This window comes from Cimex lectularius, unplaced genomic scaffold, assembly GCF_000648675.2.
Source record: "Cimex lectularius strain Harlan isolate CLEC.00 unplaced genomic scaffold, Clec_2.1 scaffold65, whole genome shotgun sequence".
Lineage (NCBI taxonomy): Eukaryota > Metazoa > Arthropoda > Insecta > Hemiptera > Cimicidae > Cimex > Cimex lectularius.
Genome location: NW_019392646.1, coordinates 517,140 through 533,291, shown reverse-complemented (window position 1 = coordinate 533,291; position 16,152 = coordinate 517,140). Strand labels below are relative to the sequence as shown.

Below are 16,152 nucleotides of genomic sequence, written 5' to 3'. Positions count from 1 at the left end.
TCCAACGTAGCATTTCAATTCAAACAATTTCAGCAATTTTCCGAAGAGACTTCTTCTGCAACATGGATGTATTTTGTCAATTTGACAGTTAAAAGCTGATCCCCTGATTCCACAAGCTGACTTCAATATCTAATTATTAAAATATGTATTAATTATTCCCTTTCATTCCAGTAGTAACATGTCACTTGTCAGGGGAGGACACGAGCTTTGAATTAATAAAAACTAAATGGGTGCTCCCTCGTTGTTTTCCCTCTTACATGCTTATGTAGGTTAATATTTTTAACAATTAGACACCTAATATATATAGGGATGGTTAGAAATGGGGTTCAGCCTATTAAAATAAACAGATATATATAAAGAGATTCCCTTGTGGTCTGCGGAATGATATACCTGAATTTGATGGTTCCTGATCAGATTGTTCTCGCTGAGTTGGTCTGTCAGGCGCATTCCGGAATCACGTCATATTCAGTGTTAGGTCTGTGTGATTTCTACGAAGTCAAGTCTCTTTTATAATGTTATGAGGGGTTAATCTTTGTCGTTGTCTTTTGTGGATTAACTCTGGGAGTTTTATTGTTCGGTCTTTGTGTTCATCGTAGATCTTCTTTTTTTAAGAAATATCGAAACGCATTTGATAAAGCAACCCAGCGAGGATAGGCAGACCAACATGTTCAGTCCGATCAAATTACAAGTACATAAGTCATACATACTTAAAAAATTCAAAATTCAAGATCAACTTTATAAATAAAAAGCTTGACGATCTATTTGATGGTCATGAAAGCAGTTCTGCAGAAATTCTGGTCAAGAAGCTCCAAAAAAAGAGTTTATTAATCATAAAGTTGTAACAATTTTTAGAGTTAGGCGTTCTTGCAGATTCATTCATCAGTGTAATCCTTTTCGTGCGCGTCATGCACTTACATGCATTTTTGCAGCTCGTCTCGATGATTGATTAATTACACTTTCTAAAAAGAATTTCCTGTTGTTATATACTTTAAGTATGCCGTGGACTACAATTAATCGAGGAATTTGCATGGCAGCTATGGTTGTATATCTTCAAGATTGTTTTGCAGGTCCCACAACACTTCCTCCACACTCCAGGGTCTCTGTTTTTGCCGAATCTACGTGCGTTTAGGTTGATGCCAATCTCGCTCAAATGCCCATTGATCCTGAAGTGGTCGTCAAGAATCTTGTCTACATTCGGCTCTGTTTACTTTGATCCATTGTGAAGTTTCTTTTCTTTCCTTATAAAGAAGAAGATTCTTGGATTGATTATCTCCATAGAATGGTTTGCATGGTTTCCTTCTTTTTCATAGAAAATCTTTTCATCTAAGATGTTTAATTAAAATATGATTCTTTTTTACCATCTTCAGGAAGGTTCTAGTCCTATCAGCGGTGTGTTCTTCGTTTCTCTTGCTCATTTTCATCCGCATATTCCCGCTGCGTAAATATTGACCGATCAAAAGGTAAAACGTACAACTAGAGTCGCTATTGTTCATACAACATCTAAAATCAAGGATAGTTACATAGATTAAAGTCATAAACAATAGCGCCTTGACATAATGTTTCTGTTGAAAAAAAGAGGAAATAAGGCATGAATTTAGAGAAAACTTTGGTGGTAAATAGCTAAAGTATTCTCGTTTGTAAAATATTTTAAAGAACAAAGTTGAAATTTACTGAAAATTTTGATACTTCACAAAATTTACTGAAGTTTCAGCTTCAGTGTTATTTAAGGATAAATAAAAAAAATCGGCAATAAGAAAGTCTACCTTAATTTTGTGGAGAGAGTTTAACTCATATTTATAGTTTTTATAAGGCGTGCTATCAGACAAATAGAAGAACTACTTAAAAAAAGTGTGTTTTTTAAGATAATATAATGGCTTAACATCATTTTCTATAACCGAGGTAGTTACTGTCGAATCAGAGAGGTCTAATTTTGTAAATAATTGTATAAAAATTTAAACATTTAAACTTTTTTTTCCCTAGAGGCTTTACTCAAATTGAAGCTTTTTGATATGGGTATTATTTAAATTTATTGCATTTTTAATTTCATTATTATTAAGGGTGAGGATTCAATAAGTAACCCAACGCCTACAATAAGTTTACAGATCGTTAGATCTTACATTATTATTTAATATGTTAATTATTTTTCAACCCAGTGAGAACTATTAATTGTAGTCCTGGTTTTAAGAGGAAATTATATACTTCACTTGTGTATAATTCTAGCACCGTAATTTCTGAATTTATTTTTATTATCATGATGTCAGAAATATTTTAGAGCCCGTAAAAAATAGCTAAAGCTAGTAAAACATGGTTTGTAAGGAGAAGTGGTCGATTTTAATGTTCTCTACCGACATAAAACGTTGGAAACTTGTTGAAACTTGTAATGACATCCTTACGCTGTTACCGAAGATAAAGCTGCAGCAACATAGAATCAATAGATGTGGAGAATTAAAAGTTTATTTCGACAAAGGACCAAAAGAGTGAGTAACGCCATAAAATGTAGTTGTCCCATTAGTTGTAGTTCAAAACAGCTTCCAAAATCCAACTGAGGGCTACACTTTTTTCATGTTAACATAATGTATCTGTACTTAAGTCATCGGGTTGAGTATAAGTCCCAGCGCATTCCGAATGCTTAGTTCCGAAAGAGAATGCGGGGACCCTGCGTCCCAGATTCTTGGGGTAATATGCCGGTCCAGGGCCCACGGGCGCTTTTGTTTGCTGAGGCCTGCTTAAGATTTTCGCGTACTGGGGCTTCTTGCGTACTTTGTTCATATCCGGCGCCCCGTAAGCACCGGGTCCCGGTCCGACTAGATTCATCTTTTCCGGGTGCCTAAAAGTCCTAAAGGCAGAAAGTAAAATTACAATCGTTCAATGATTATCGACTTTAACGTGATAATACATTTTGACCGATTTTGTCGGCGGGGGTTTAGGATTGTACGCCCCGGGACCGGGTCCTATGTTTTTATAAATTGACTTTGGTCTGCTTTTGATGGATGCAGCTGGCGGAGTTGGCCGGCTCAAATCTTTTATGTTTTGAGTATCGTAAGCTGCTGGGCCGGGCCCGATACCTAGAACTAATTCAAAAAGGCTAAGTAATATCTAAATTAAATTAAAATGTACCATTCGCTTACCCTTTCCCGGTATTCTTTGCAAAAGGGAAAACGCTGGTGAATAGAATTTGCCATATCTGTTGACCTTTCCTAAATTGTAAAGGTTTCCTGTGTCTGCTTTAACTCCCGTTCGCGTTTTAGGGCGCCCGGCATTAGTTCTCCTCGCCATGGAATAGGCGGGATTCCTGTATTTCGTGATATCATGTCCAGGATATCCGACAACCGGTGGTAATTTATAAATAGGACCGGGACCTGGTTAAATTTTTAATGTTTAGAAATAATTTGCAAATCACATTTTAATTTATTTAAAATTCTTCTGTTCCTCAAATGAGGAAACTTGTAAATTATGCAAAACCGTAAACATGTAATGCGGCAAACCATTAAAATCAAAACAAAATGAAACTTACCGATCGGACCGCAGTTAAAGGACTTTTCAACCCTTTTTGCGGCCCCCTTTCCATCTCGTTTACTGTCTCCCATACCCTAGACATAAATTCTGGAGACACTCGCGATTGTCGTATTATGGAGTCCCTTGAATGTGTACAAAGAATTTAAAATAAGAAAAAACCTTGTAAATTTTGAATAGAAGTGTTACGTATTGAGAGATATCATCTGGATCTTGCAACACATGTTTTATGTTTGTTATTTTTTTTGGTATTTTAGGTATAGCTTTTGGTAAAATAAACAGCAAGGCGACAATAAAGAACTTTTCTCCCTCGGGACCAATTCGCTCGGGTTTGCCTCGGGGTGAAGTCCCTCGCGATGAGATGGGTACTGCTCTCTGGGGTGTAGACGAAAATACTGTCCCGAATCCCTAAGGTTCGTAAACTATTTGGCCAAATCGGCAATCTGGGATAACGCTCGTTAAACTCCATTCAAAGGTAAACAATCCTGAAAGAATGGAGGAAACGATGGGGGTGGTGTAAAAAGGAAGATAAACGAACTACCTTTGACAAAAAATTAAACATGGAAACTTGTTACCAGCCTAACAAATACTGTCTTTTGTGTGCTGAAATTTGGAAGACAATATTGAATAAATAACAAATCCCTTTCACTTCATTCTAACAAATTCCTTTCACTTCATATAAGAATCATTTTAGGAGTTATTAAACATGTATAAGTAATTATAAGATAATCGACGTAACAGAAGTCAGATTCCAGCGAAAAAAGGCACTTTGAACATTGCACCACGCAGAAACTTGTTATGCATATAAAGTACCTCGTGAGTTTGAAAAAGAGAGATTTGCATGACTTATGTAATTTTATTGACTTTGCTCGCTTTTTAAGATCACGGGATTTTTTTGCGAGAGGGGTTAGTTGTTTTGTACAAGTCACCAAATGAAAAGAACCTCGTTATTTTGAACAAAGTTCGCATTTGGCTTTTCGAAGCTCGATAATGCAATGTTATATTATAATAAATTATATTTATGCTGGTATTCGTAACATTACAAGATTATATAATAATACAATTTAATTCTATACTTATTATCATAATATAAAACAGAAAAAAAATAATGATAATGACTCGATAATTCCATACACAATAACTATGAGACACGTATTAAGCCACGAACACACTTACCCGATGCTACGCCATGCGACGCTACACGATGCTACCTGACGCAAATCCAAACTCCGATTTTCCATAAGGTTGCATTACCCCCGTGCACATCTACCCTATGCTATGCCACGCTAACCTACCCGACGCTCTGCGATCCCCACAGTCCAGATTTTCGTCGGGTCGCATCGAGTACAGTCGAAGACAAAAGAACCGGACACTCATATTTTTATTCAAACTACATGTATTATTGTCGTTATATTAATTACAACACACTTATTTTAATATAAGCCAAATTAACTGTGATTAAAAATTAATTAGTTTTTATTTAAAAAATTAATTTTAATGGTTTGGTATAAAATTAATCAAAACACCGGAATACGATTTTTTGATATAATGAGTTTAACTAACAATTTACTGTACTCGCTTCGGCGGTACATATACTAAAATTGGAACAATTTATTACACGGTTTTGGTCATAAAATTTAATTAACAATTTATTTCATAGTTTCGCTCGTACAATTACACCATTTTCGTCGGGTAGCATCAGAACAGGACACTCATATTTTGTAGTTTATTTCAAACTAAGTACATGTAATTTTGTCGTTATATTAATTACAACATGTTATTTTAATGTAAACCAAATTAAACGAGATCAAAAATTCATAAGTTTTTATAAACATTGTTTAATTATGATGGTTAGGAGAAACATTATTTAAAACAATTAACTTTAACAAACAATTTATTAGATGGTTGTGCTCATAATCATTGCGTCGGATAGATGTGCACACCCCACCAAAACGTGGCAAGGCGTCGGGTAGCGTCGCATGGCGTAGCATCGGTGTGTTCCCGGCTTTAGGGTGTGAACAATGAGCACCGATGAAAGATGTGGCCGATTCACGAGTCTCAAAGAACTTCTGAACACAGCAGTGATCGCAGTTAGAAATTGATTGGATACATGAAGCGAATAAATGCGTATTGTCGCTTTTAAACTACACTGGGATGCAAAAAAGTGGTCACGCTTAGTATTTTTAATTATCTATTAGACAACCTCTACTGATTATCAATATTTTACCCGTTTTAAAACAATAGAGGTAAATAAAAAACATAGCCCACTTATATTTACAATTTGATTTTGTAAATAAATCTTTGGAATAGTCAATCTCTTCTTTGTTGGTTTTCCCGTAGACCCACCAAAGTAGGTTAGTTTTTAAAAATTTATTTTAGTTATGTATTTTTTACGGATGAAAAAATACAAGCCCATTTGTATGTATATCGGGTTCAAACTTAGGGCCGCTGGATTCGATTAAGTAGGTTAGTTATTAGATATTTATGGAGTAATTGGGGAGGGAAGACATCGCCGTAGTAAAGTTAGTTAGTTAAAAAGCTAGGTTTTGTGTAAATGTATTTATGCCCCCCCCCCATGCAAATTTTCTTCTCAGTGGGGGGGTTCGTCTCATTGGGTTTCTCAGTAGAAAATTGAGTACCCTGAATACCACCAAACTTCGTATACACCTATATATAATTAGGTGTATATTAGTACGAAACTGTATGTTTAAACTTAAAAAAAGGAAGAGAAAATCCTTTATTCTTCATATCTTTTTTACTGTCCGACGAGGATCTTTATTGAAAAAATAATTAAGACATTTTCATATAAATTTGATAATAAAGCGCGATCAGAGATAAAGCTAATTAGAATGAAAATTTCCTTTTAACGAAAGACAAAAAAACGTTTTGGAACCATAATTTCTCCAGTTCAATTTAAATATCGAATTGCCAATAGGTTCAATGGTATCATTTGGCTCGTCGTCCATTTTTCTATTGAATTAATAAAGTATTTTGAATTGTGAAAATTACGCGTCTGAATTGTTATTTTGTGTGATCACTAATTTTTAACTTGAATGTGTTATGCTTGTACATTTTCAAGTTTTCAACTACGCATGTTCATTTTTCGTTTTCGAATTAATAAATACTTAACCCTGATCGTCTTCGAAAAATTATAGCTTTGAAGACTGTGGGATGGTTAGGGATCGCTACTTATACCAGAAATAATCTTAATTTAAGATTGAATATTTGTTTTCAATCTTAAGGCTTAAACGATATTGCCTGATGTTCCTTAATATTTATATTCACTATAAATCTAGTAAACTTGCTCTAAAAGTGATAACAAGTTATTTACAAAACTTCGTTCTCTATTATTCATGGTATAATGTTTGGCTAGTGACTGGGAAGGTATTAATATATATAGGTGTTCTCCGAAAATATCAGTTTACTTTATTTATAACAATGAACTTTAATTAAAACGCTGTAAAATTACGCTGTAACAGTTGGAACTTAATATTGTTAATAGTTATTGCAGTTTATCGCATTGTAATATTCCTGAAAAATAATTTTGTAGTTCAGATTAAAGTAAACATAAAGTAAAGTGCACATTTCGAAAAGGGTGATTTTTGTTTAATCAGTGGATTAAAAATGGATGGAATGAGCTTCTGTTCTCTATAACAGCTTAATGATGATTTCACCTTAATTAAAAAAACCTCCGTTGGAGGCGACGAAGCGGACAGAAGATCCATTAAGGGCCAAAGAATTCTCGTCGGAAAGAGAGAAAAGAAGAACGTATAATAGCCAAAACGAGGGAGAAGAAAAGATCAACGTAAAAAAGTACATAGAGATCTTTTATCCAAAGGACCATTAGAGCTTCTGAGAGCGCAGGGTCGAAATGGAGAGTGATCAGTCTTTCAAGATAATCCAGAGCTTGACCCGGCTGTCGCCAGCCGAATTCTCCTGGCCGGCAGAAAGCCATCCCGCATCCTGACATTCCCGCCACCATCCATTATCCTCGGCAGGTGAGATTAACTGAGATTTGTTGACGTGGATCTGCAGAAACGACTCAATTAAACGGTCAGGCTGAACGGCTGAGCCGAAAGGATTTGTTTTCGTATTGGCTTACTATCTTGTAATTATCAGAACGAGATTTAAAATTAAAAGGTATGCGAAAATTAAATTTTGAAACGATTAAAACTATTTTTATCTCGTATCTTATTGATAAACACGTATTTATTTTTACAAAAAAACAGTAAATCTACTGGTTCTTTTATGGAAGTTTCAACTAGGTTCAAAGCCGAAGGAATCCCGATAAAGATCTCGACGAATATTTAGATCTTCACGTATTATTTTCGTAAGCGCGTGCGGCTTTACCAAACTTTTTGTATTTTCAGGCGGTATTGTCTAAGCGGGGATATAATTCCGTCTGAAATTGCGAAAATATTGAAGTTGCTGCAAGGCTCAAGTGTAAAAGACAAAAAATCGCTCTTAAATGAAAATTATATCTGATAAAAATACCATGCCTTAAATATTGTAGTTCTGTGTTAAAATCATTTAAAAAGAAAACAGTAAGTTCCTCGGTAGAGCTTTCAATGAATGTATCTACTTTGTTAGAACTAAGAAACTATTGAATAGTTATTAATTTGAAAGGTTAACAAATTAGAGAATTAGTGAATAATAATTGTTGTTATTGCCTGGATTCCGGGCTCGGATGGAGCTGCCAAACGAGCAACAATGTCGCATGACCCGGAGACCCTGTGAGTCCAGCGGACGGGACTTCATGTATTTGTTTATGCTATATATAATATATACATATATATTTACGAGGGAATTTCAACCATTAGATTATATGAACTCTCGGGTTTGAAAGTGTGAATAATGAAGGGCCTTCTAATAATAACGCTGATATAGATTGAACAGACGTCAATACATCAGGAGTTATTTATGCTGGCATATTTGGCGAATAAGTCTTTACTGTCCACAGTCTGGTTCTCAAGAGTATTCTATATATTATACTTATCAGGGAACTTCAACCTTTCACAAGTTAATTACATAAAGTCCTACTTAAGTCATAAAATGTTAATCCTACTGTAAACTTATCAAACTTGATTACACCAGTAGAAAGAGCAACAATACCCTAGAGAGTTGATACGGGAGATTAATTATACAGGGTGGCCCCAATCGATTCAGCCACACTTCCAGATCTGATAGAAAATTGAACGCTGAGTATAAAAGGTCTTATGAACCTGTGTCCGCAAACCCGTCAGTTCCGAGCTACAGGCAAAAAACATGAAAAACCACGTTTTTTGACCTTCTTCGTGAAATTGTTAGTAAATCGTTAGCCTGACCGTAAAACAGCTAGAAACAACAACTGTAGATGATTAATTTCTGCGTCGAATGAGATTAAATCCAGCCTGATCGGCCGAAAATTTCATTTTTGGCGATTTTTCGAAGTTAGGAAATTTACCAGTTCTGACATTTTTATCGAAAATTCACAACTTCGGTTAGCCGTTCAGATTTTTCGTACATTATTGCATTCAGTAAGGGGTACCCATCAGAAAACAGTTCAAGTTGTGAAATTTCGATAAAAATGTCAGAAATGGTGAATTTTGTGTACCCCTTCACCTCCTAACTTCGAAAAATCGCCATAAATGAAATTTTCGGCCGATTAGGCTGGTTTTAATCTCATTCGACGCAGAAATTAATCCTCTACAGATGTTGTTTCGAGCTGTTTACGGTCTGGCTAATGGTTTACTAACAATTTCACGAATAGGATCAAAAAACGTGGTTTTTCATGTTTTTTTGCCTGTAGCTCGGAACTGACGGGTTTGCGGACACAGGTTCATAAGATCGTTTTTACTCAGCGTTCAATTTCCTATAAGATGTGGAAGTGTGGCTGAATCGATTGGGGCCACCATGTATATAGTGACTGATATGAAGTTGAATAACAGACTAATTGTGGGTTTCGATTGACTACATTTATAAAGCGCAGGGCGATAAATTCACCACAGTGAAATAACTAATGCACAAACGCGTTGTCACGTATGATTTTTTTCTCCCCTCGAGTTATGGAAGAATACTGAAATTGTGATATTGCACGGGCTCCATGTGTTCCTACTCAGTGTGAATTTTGATGAAAACCTTTGAAATAACTCTAGCCCGGCTGTAATAAAGTGGATCGACAAAAGTGCAACCTGATACCTACGGTATCACAAACTACGCTATCACAATTTGGAATATAATTTTTTTCTGTAATCTTCGGCCAGTTTTGACAGAATTTAATTGATATAACATAAAGTAGGAGAAATGCTTAGTATTTAGTATTTGCAATGTTACTTATTTAATTTTAGCGAGAGTAGATTTTATATTCCACGGCAAGTGTAACCATCGCGTTACTCAATTTCAATCTGCCTTTGACTTTCAAATTTCTTTTTCCAATCAAACCATGTAAATAAACATTAGTTATCTTTAATGTTGCACAGAACGCCTGTTCCAAACAAACTTCAATTTCGGTAGAGATAAAAAGCGATTTTCTCGTCGTTGGCGGAAATTTCTTTCAAGCATACGACACCTAATGTACACCGGTGTTTGCCCTAAATAGCACGATGAAGTAATAAGGGGAGTGATGTATATATTGACAGGAAACCCATAAATCATCCCCTTACCGGCGGGAAGGACTTTATAAACCGTGAGACAGTCCAGCCTGATGTACACCCTGTAAATGTACTCCTCCGTTCATATTTACCTCTTATGTTTGGTGCCAAACAGTAGCACATTTTATCGAGAAACTGTCAAGGTGCAAATGTATGTTTTCTTTTTTAAGTATGTTACGATTAAATAAATGAAAACTAAACGAAGATTAATGGGTTGTTGTCAAAACGATTAACTCATATTTAAACCCTTCCCGAGGCGATATTGTTTCATTTTAACGATTATCGGAAATCAATGCCTCTTTATGATTTGTACTTATAATTATCTAGGTTTGAGGAATGAATTGTATTTATTCGATGTTTTTTCATCAATATTATGCGTACTGTTTTGAAGAGTGTATACTTTTGATTGATAATCACTCTTAGATTTTAATATATTTTTAATTTATTGGTGGCATAACTCGAATAATTATTTTAAATTAGGTATTATTTAAATTTATTTTAAATTAGGTCTCATAGTTTCAGGAAAATCCGGCAGTATTTATTTTCAAACGAAAGTAGTTCACATTTTCCAAAACAATAATTGCGTGAAAAAAGAAAGAAAAGACTGTTTTTGGTTTTCGAATTTAAAACTACTTATAACTACCGTTACTACGTCATCCTAAATTCTTACATTGCCGACCATTACTTCTTGGAGACGTACGGTCCTTTCCGTTCTCCCATCATTCCTGCCCGGTTAGGGATCCCCCATGGCAATGGACTTAGTCCAATCCTTTACCTAAATTGTACTCCTGATTCATATATGATTGGGATATGATTGGTAAAAGTAAATGAAAATATCAGGAATTGCATTCTTTTTATGAAAATTCTGACAAAGCTCATTTTTCAGAGACCGTTCAGTAATAAGAAATGTAGAAATGAATGTGTTCCTTATTCGCAGGAAGTTTTCTCAACGAAACTAACGATTTTGGTAGCTTTTTGTTTTATTGTAATGGCAGTAATTTTTAAATGAAAATGATTGACTAGTTACCACAAAATTATATTTATTAGATAAGACTGGAATTTGTGCAACAGGTTGAGGGTGAAAATAAAAAATCCAATCTGGTATATTTAACCTACAAAAGAAAAATAATTCTCAGAGCATTACTGCTACGATAAAGTATTCCGTAGCAAAAGACTGTAAAATACGTGGGTATTACGAAAATCTACTGCTCGGTGAAAAAAATTATCTGGGATATCCATATCAAACGGGCCATTAAACGGTTAAAGCAATTTTATTTTAAACTCAAAGCCACCTTTACTTTTACGCATGAAGCGAATGGTTTATTTCTGATCAGACCAATTTGAATATATATTGTGATATGTCTAAGCAAGTACGTTGCAGTTGAATCTTATAGAAGAAATACTATAATACATATTTACTTGGATTACTTCAAAACATTTTAGGGCATACAGAGCAGCACAGTAAAATAGTTGACTCTCCATGATAAATTATAATCCTCACCCCACTTCCAGAACTATAAGACAACAACAACTAACAATACGATTTTAAAAAAGACTCAATAATATTGCCCCTACTCAATCACTATATAAATCTTCCGTAAATTTTTTTTTTTTTGGCTCGTTGATTTTCATTTTGATCTGCCTATAATCGCTGGATTGGTCTATCAGACGCGTTTCGTATATACGCATTAGCGTACATAGCTTTAAGTGTGGGCGATTTCTATGTGTCAATAATGCAGGGTGCCCCGTGAGCAGACATGAATACGTCGGTGAAGTTATCGCACATGTCAAATTACACTAAAAGAGCCCCCGATCAAAGTCTCATTCAGATTACTTCAACCTGAACTTTTTCCCATAAACCCCCCTTACCTCATAAAATATTAATCCTACTCTAAATTTGATTACACCAATAGAAATAGCATTGGAAATCCTATAAGATTCGTTTGTTTTGTTGTAATCTTAAGTAAACAAAGTACAAAATCAGTTAGAACATAAACTAAAAATCACAAAGATAAAATTGTATGAGTTTCCAAAATTCTTTTGTAATGTATAAGAAAGATTTTCTTGGTTCTGTAAGTATTGACAGTTTACCAAAAAGTAGCCCCTTCTATTGAGTGGTAAACCCATTTACCTAATTACTCAGGTAACTTATCGTCAATGTAAAATTAACGTTTAATTGCTAAGAATTTGATTTATGATTACAAATGATTCTACGTTTGATTGTAAAAAAATTATTTTTCGATTACAAAGTAATTTAAAAAATTGGCCAATAAGATTTTGAAATTTGTATTGAAAATAATAAAAGTAATATAAAGTAAACAAAATGATTCTTTGGTGCAAAACTGAACATAAGAAAAAAAAACAATAAGCTTCAAAAAAGAAATTTCCACCTTCTGGAAGAATCCAAGCCTTACATCGTTTTCTTACAAATTTTCCTGCTCTCAGGCATTTAAATTTTCCTATGTTCAATTTCGCACCAAAGAATCTTTTCTCTTCACTTTATCATTATTTTTTAGTAGAATTTCAAAATCTTTGTTTGACTGTTAACCGATTGTAACCGAAAAATCAAATTTTTAGAAATTAAACGTTAATTTTACATTGATATTAACTGACCTTTTGAAAAATCAAGTACATATGTTGATAGCGTATCAGCAGGGACAACTTATCATACATAAGTATGATACATCTGCTAGTACTTACAGAACCACGAAAATCTTACTTAAACCTTACACAAGTGCTTTGAAACTCTCAAAAGTTTATCTTCGAAATAATTTTTATTATGTTTGCTTAGGGTTGGTAAAAAAACAAAAGAAATGCCATAGAGTTTTCAATGATCGTGAAATGGAATTTACAGTAGAATTAAAATTTTATGAGGTAGGAGACTTTATGGACTTAGAACTTAAATTTCACGAACTATATCTTATAATGGTAAGGACTGTCACTGGATCCTGGTAACTTACATGTTATTGAAAAAGGCTATGACATAGTAATTTAATAATAATAATATTAATAACGAAAAACGTAGTATTATAAATTGTATGGAGTCTAATTACATAAGTATGATAAATAACTTTGAAAGTACTGGTACTGACAAATTAATATACCTTGTAGTAAGCAAATGTATAACATTATTTGAATCAAATTGATATCAAGAAAATTTGTTTTTCCTAAAACTTATTTTAGAAGAATAGTTCTAAAGTAAATAAATGCTGCACATACATGTAGGGATTTTTGACTTGGCATGTAATAACGTGTGACCACCGAATTATGTTTATCTTTATGAATAAAAGTATTGTAATGTTTTATTTTTTGTTATTGGAACGGATTTTTTGGTTTTTCATGTGGTAAAACCAAATATTTTGTACTAGAAGAAATGTCATCGAAAAATGTATAATTTTATTAAAATAGAATTAGCCATTAATTAAAATCTACATTAGCATTTTTGAAAGAGTATTCAAATAACATTTCAATAATACATAAACGTGGTACGATGAGCATGATAATTTTCGTCATGGTCCGGCAAATTCCCAGGGTTGACGTTTGAATATTCAAAGAACGTTCTCATCGTCATAAATGCATTGGAAACCAAATGCAAGATCAACATCATCAAAACGGCAAAGCCGTTCTTAATTGAATGCACTTGACGGCCCGGCGTAATTTTCCAAAAGTATTCCCTGAATACAAAACAGACAATTCAGGCTCAATTGGCCCAAGCAAAAAGACTTTCAAATATTGTTCGACATTTTCGCGCTATATTTGAATATCGATTTTATTTGCAAATTGAGTAGATAAATGATTTGGCCATTTCCCAGTTTAATTTACTCTTAAATGACTTGCATGCATTTTTCACATTGATCAATAGAAATGTACATTATGAAGGCTCAAAGATTAAACTTAAAGAATACATCATTGTTTAAATAAAAATAGAAGTGGCAATATTCAACGAAATACTTTTAAGATACCTTATTTGAATAAAGAAAACATTTTCTAAGAAATAAATATGCCATCGAGTGAAAATGGGTCCTATAACGTGCATTTATATGGAATAGGCGGTGAGCTCTTAACATTCTCGTTCGGAAATTCTTTCCCTCTTAACGGAACGTACGGTTACTGATAATTTAAATAACGCTGGAAGGGTATAAAAGTAAGTCCTGATTAAAATGGAGAAGCTCACTCGGTGTAATGAAACCGGAGCGGTAAACACCGATTAGGGTTGCCTCACTGGAGGGACTCCTGGAGTGGAATGAGGAGAAATGTGATAAATATTCTAGAGGGCAGAGAACAGCGGTTAAACAATGGTTATTAGTCCTTTAAGGGATCGGATACTCCGATACTTGGCTATTACACGTGGCTTACGTGGGCGAGATGAAACAATGAACGATTATTATCGAAATTTGTGAGATTTGATCGTGTAATAATTCCAATGTAACAAAATTGGCTCATATTGGAGTCAACTCGTAAAATTTAAATATAATGAACACGAAAATGTATTTTAACTAACACCTTAACTACGAAATTACGTTGGAAGTGGTTATAGTTATAGGAATGGACTATACATAAGAACGGAGGGACAATGATGAAGTCAACATATAGATATTCGCAACAGATTTATAATAATATGTTCCAGACAAAACTGTTATTAAAGTCCTTGCAAGCCTTTAGAATCTCCCATCTCGGGTGTTGGCAGTACGAGGTCAGATATCAGTCCAGCCGCTGAGGTTGGGCGCCAGGGGCTATCAAACTGCTGGGACATTTCAATCTCCAACGCAATCATTCCTAAATTAAAAACCCATTAACACTCACACTAAGTATATTCTTTCTTCTTAGCACACCATTCACTTAGGTGATGAAACATTTGATATTCTTCAATCATTCTTTTCACCTATTACATAGCTTACCTAATAGAGGGTTGATCGGGTTCAATATTCCACCATTCATGCTAATAAATGCATTCACTCTCAACACACACTAGGATAAACAATAATATCAGCACTACATACAATAAAACAGCCCTGTTTCGTCCAAGCATCGGACCTAACCGTTGCCGTGCTCGAGAAGAAATCATATCGCGTGGCATTCCTACGCGCTTCAGGAGTTGCACCCTTCATTTTTTCACGAGTAACCTTTATCTACAACATTCTGAACCGGCATAGAGTCACTTATTAGGTCCGACCCAGTAAGTGATGCTATGCCGGTTCAGCATGAGTTCACCCACTTCCAGACCAGCACCCATCGTCATCTTTCTCTACATGCCGAACAAATACTTTGGGGTCAAAGCCCGTGTTAGTCATCCTAGCATGGCCTATTCTTAATCGGGTGATGATGTTCCTTCTTCTACGAAACAGACCCTTTAAAGCCACTTATCAACAGTGTTCTTGATGCGTACGAGCATCTCTGCCGATCCGGCCTAGTATATACTAAGTAGCAAATAAGTTAGAAAGTTTAATAACGGAAAATTGAATTACGGTAGGTCCAGGAGTCCAAAACTATCAATAGGATATACAATAAAGCAACCTAGTATCTTCCCAGAATCGGAACTTGTTTCCCAAACCTCACTGCCTCATGTCAAGCATTCTCTCTTTATGTGGAGCCAAGAATGGCACCCTTCAATAAAGTGGGACACATCGTGCAACCTTCCTCTATATGCCGGACAGATTTGCCGACCCAAAAGTAAGTGTCCATGTGTCAATCTCGCTCGGCCTATTCTTAATCGAGTGAGGATGTCTTATCTTCTATGGATAAGATTCTCCAATAATGTTCTTGATGCGTGAGAGCTTCTCTTCCAAACCAGCCCACGGACGCTGCCCCATTCGTTTAATCATTGTTTTTATTGCAGTTTTAGGGTCTAGGGCCGGATCGCTGTAGGTTGGGACGTCCCGGCCTTAGACGCCTCATCCGCCTTTTTAACCAAAAGTCCTTGTACTTAAAAAATATCATTTACCTATTATTTATTTTGTACTGTTGTCCATACAATAATGAACTAACTGGGACACTTGCTGGGACTGTACGT

The 16,152-nt window shown here is 34.9% G+C and overlaps 2 protein-coding genes across 16 annotated transcripts in view; both read right to left on the bottom strand.

Annotated features, from left to right (window-relative positions):
- The window catches only part of LOC106674425 (collagen alpha chain CG42342), a 384,421-nt gene that overhangs the window by 144,193 nt on the left and 224,076 nt on the right, over nt 1–16,152 (bottom strand). The gene's annotated exons all lie outside the window — the stretch shown is intronic.
- On the bottom strand, nt 2,313–3,756 carry LOC106674427 (outer dense fiber protein 3-like protein 2). The gene is made up of 4 exons (XM_014407143.1): nt 3,515–3,756; nt 3,129–3,359; nt 2,897–3,071; nt 2,313–2,836 (listed from the first exon to the last, which is right to left on the bottom strand). The coding sequence occupies exons 1-4, from the start codon at nt 3,585–3,587 to the stop codon at nt 2,566–2,568; spliced, it is 750 nt and encodes a 249-aa protein (XP_014262629.1). The 5' UTR covers nt 3,588–3,756; the 3' UTR covers nt 2,313–2,565.

Coding starts and splice junctions, on each gene's coding strand:
- LOC106674427 (XM_014407143.1), bottom strand. CDS start 3,587: ATGGGAGACAGTAAACGAGATGGAAAGGGGGCCGCAAAAAGGGTTGAA. Junction 3,360..3,514: donor CTTTAACTGCGGTCCGATCG/GTAAGTTTCATT, acceptor AAATTTAACCAG/GTCCCGGTCCTATTTATAAA. Junction 2,837..2,896: donor CCGACAAAATCGGTCAAAAT/GTATTATCACGT, acceptor TTCTGCCTTTAG/GACTTTTAGGCACCCGGAAA.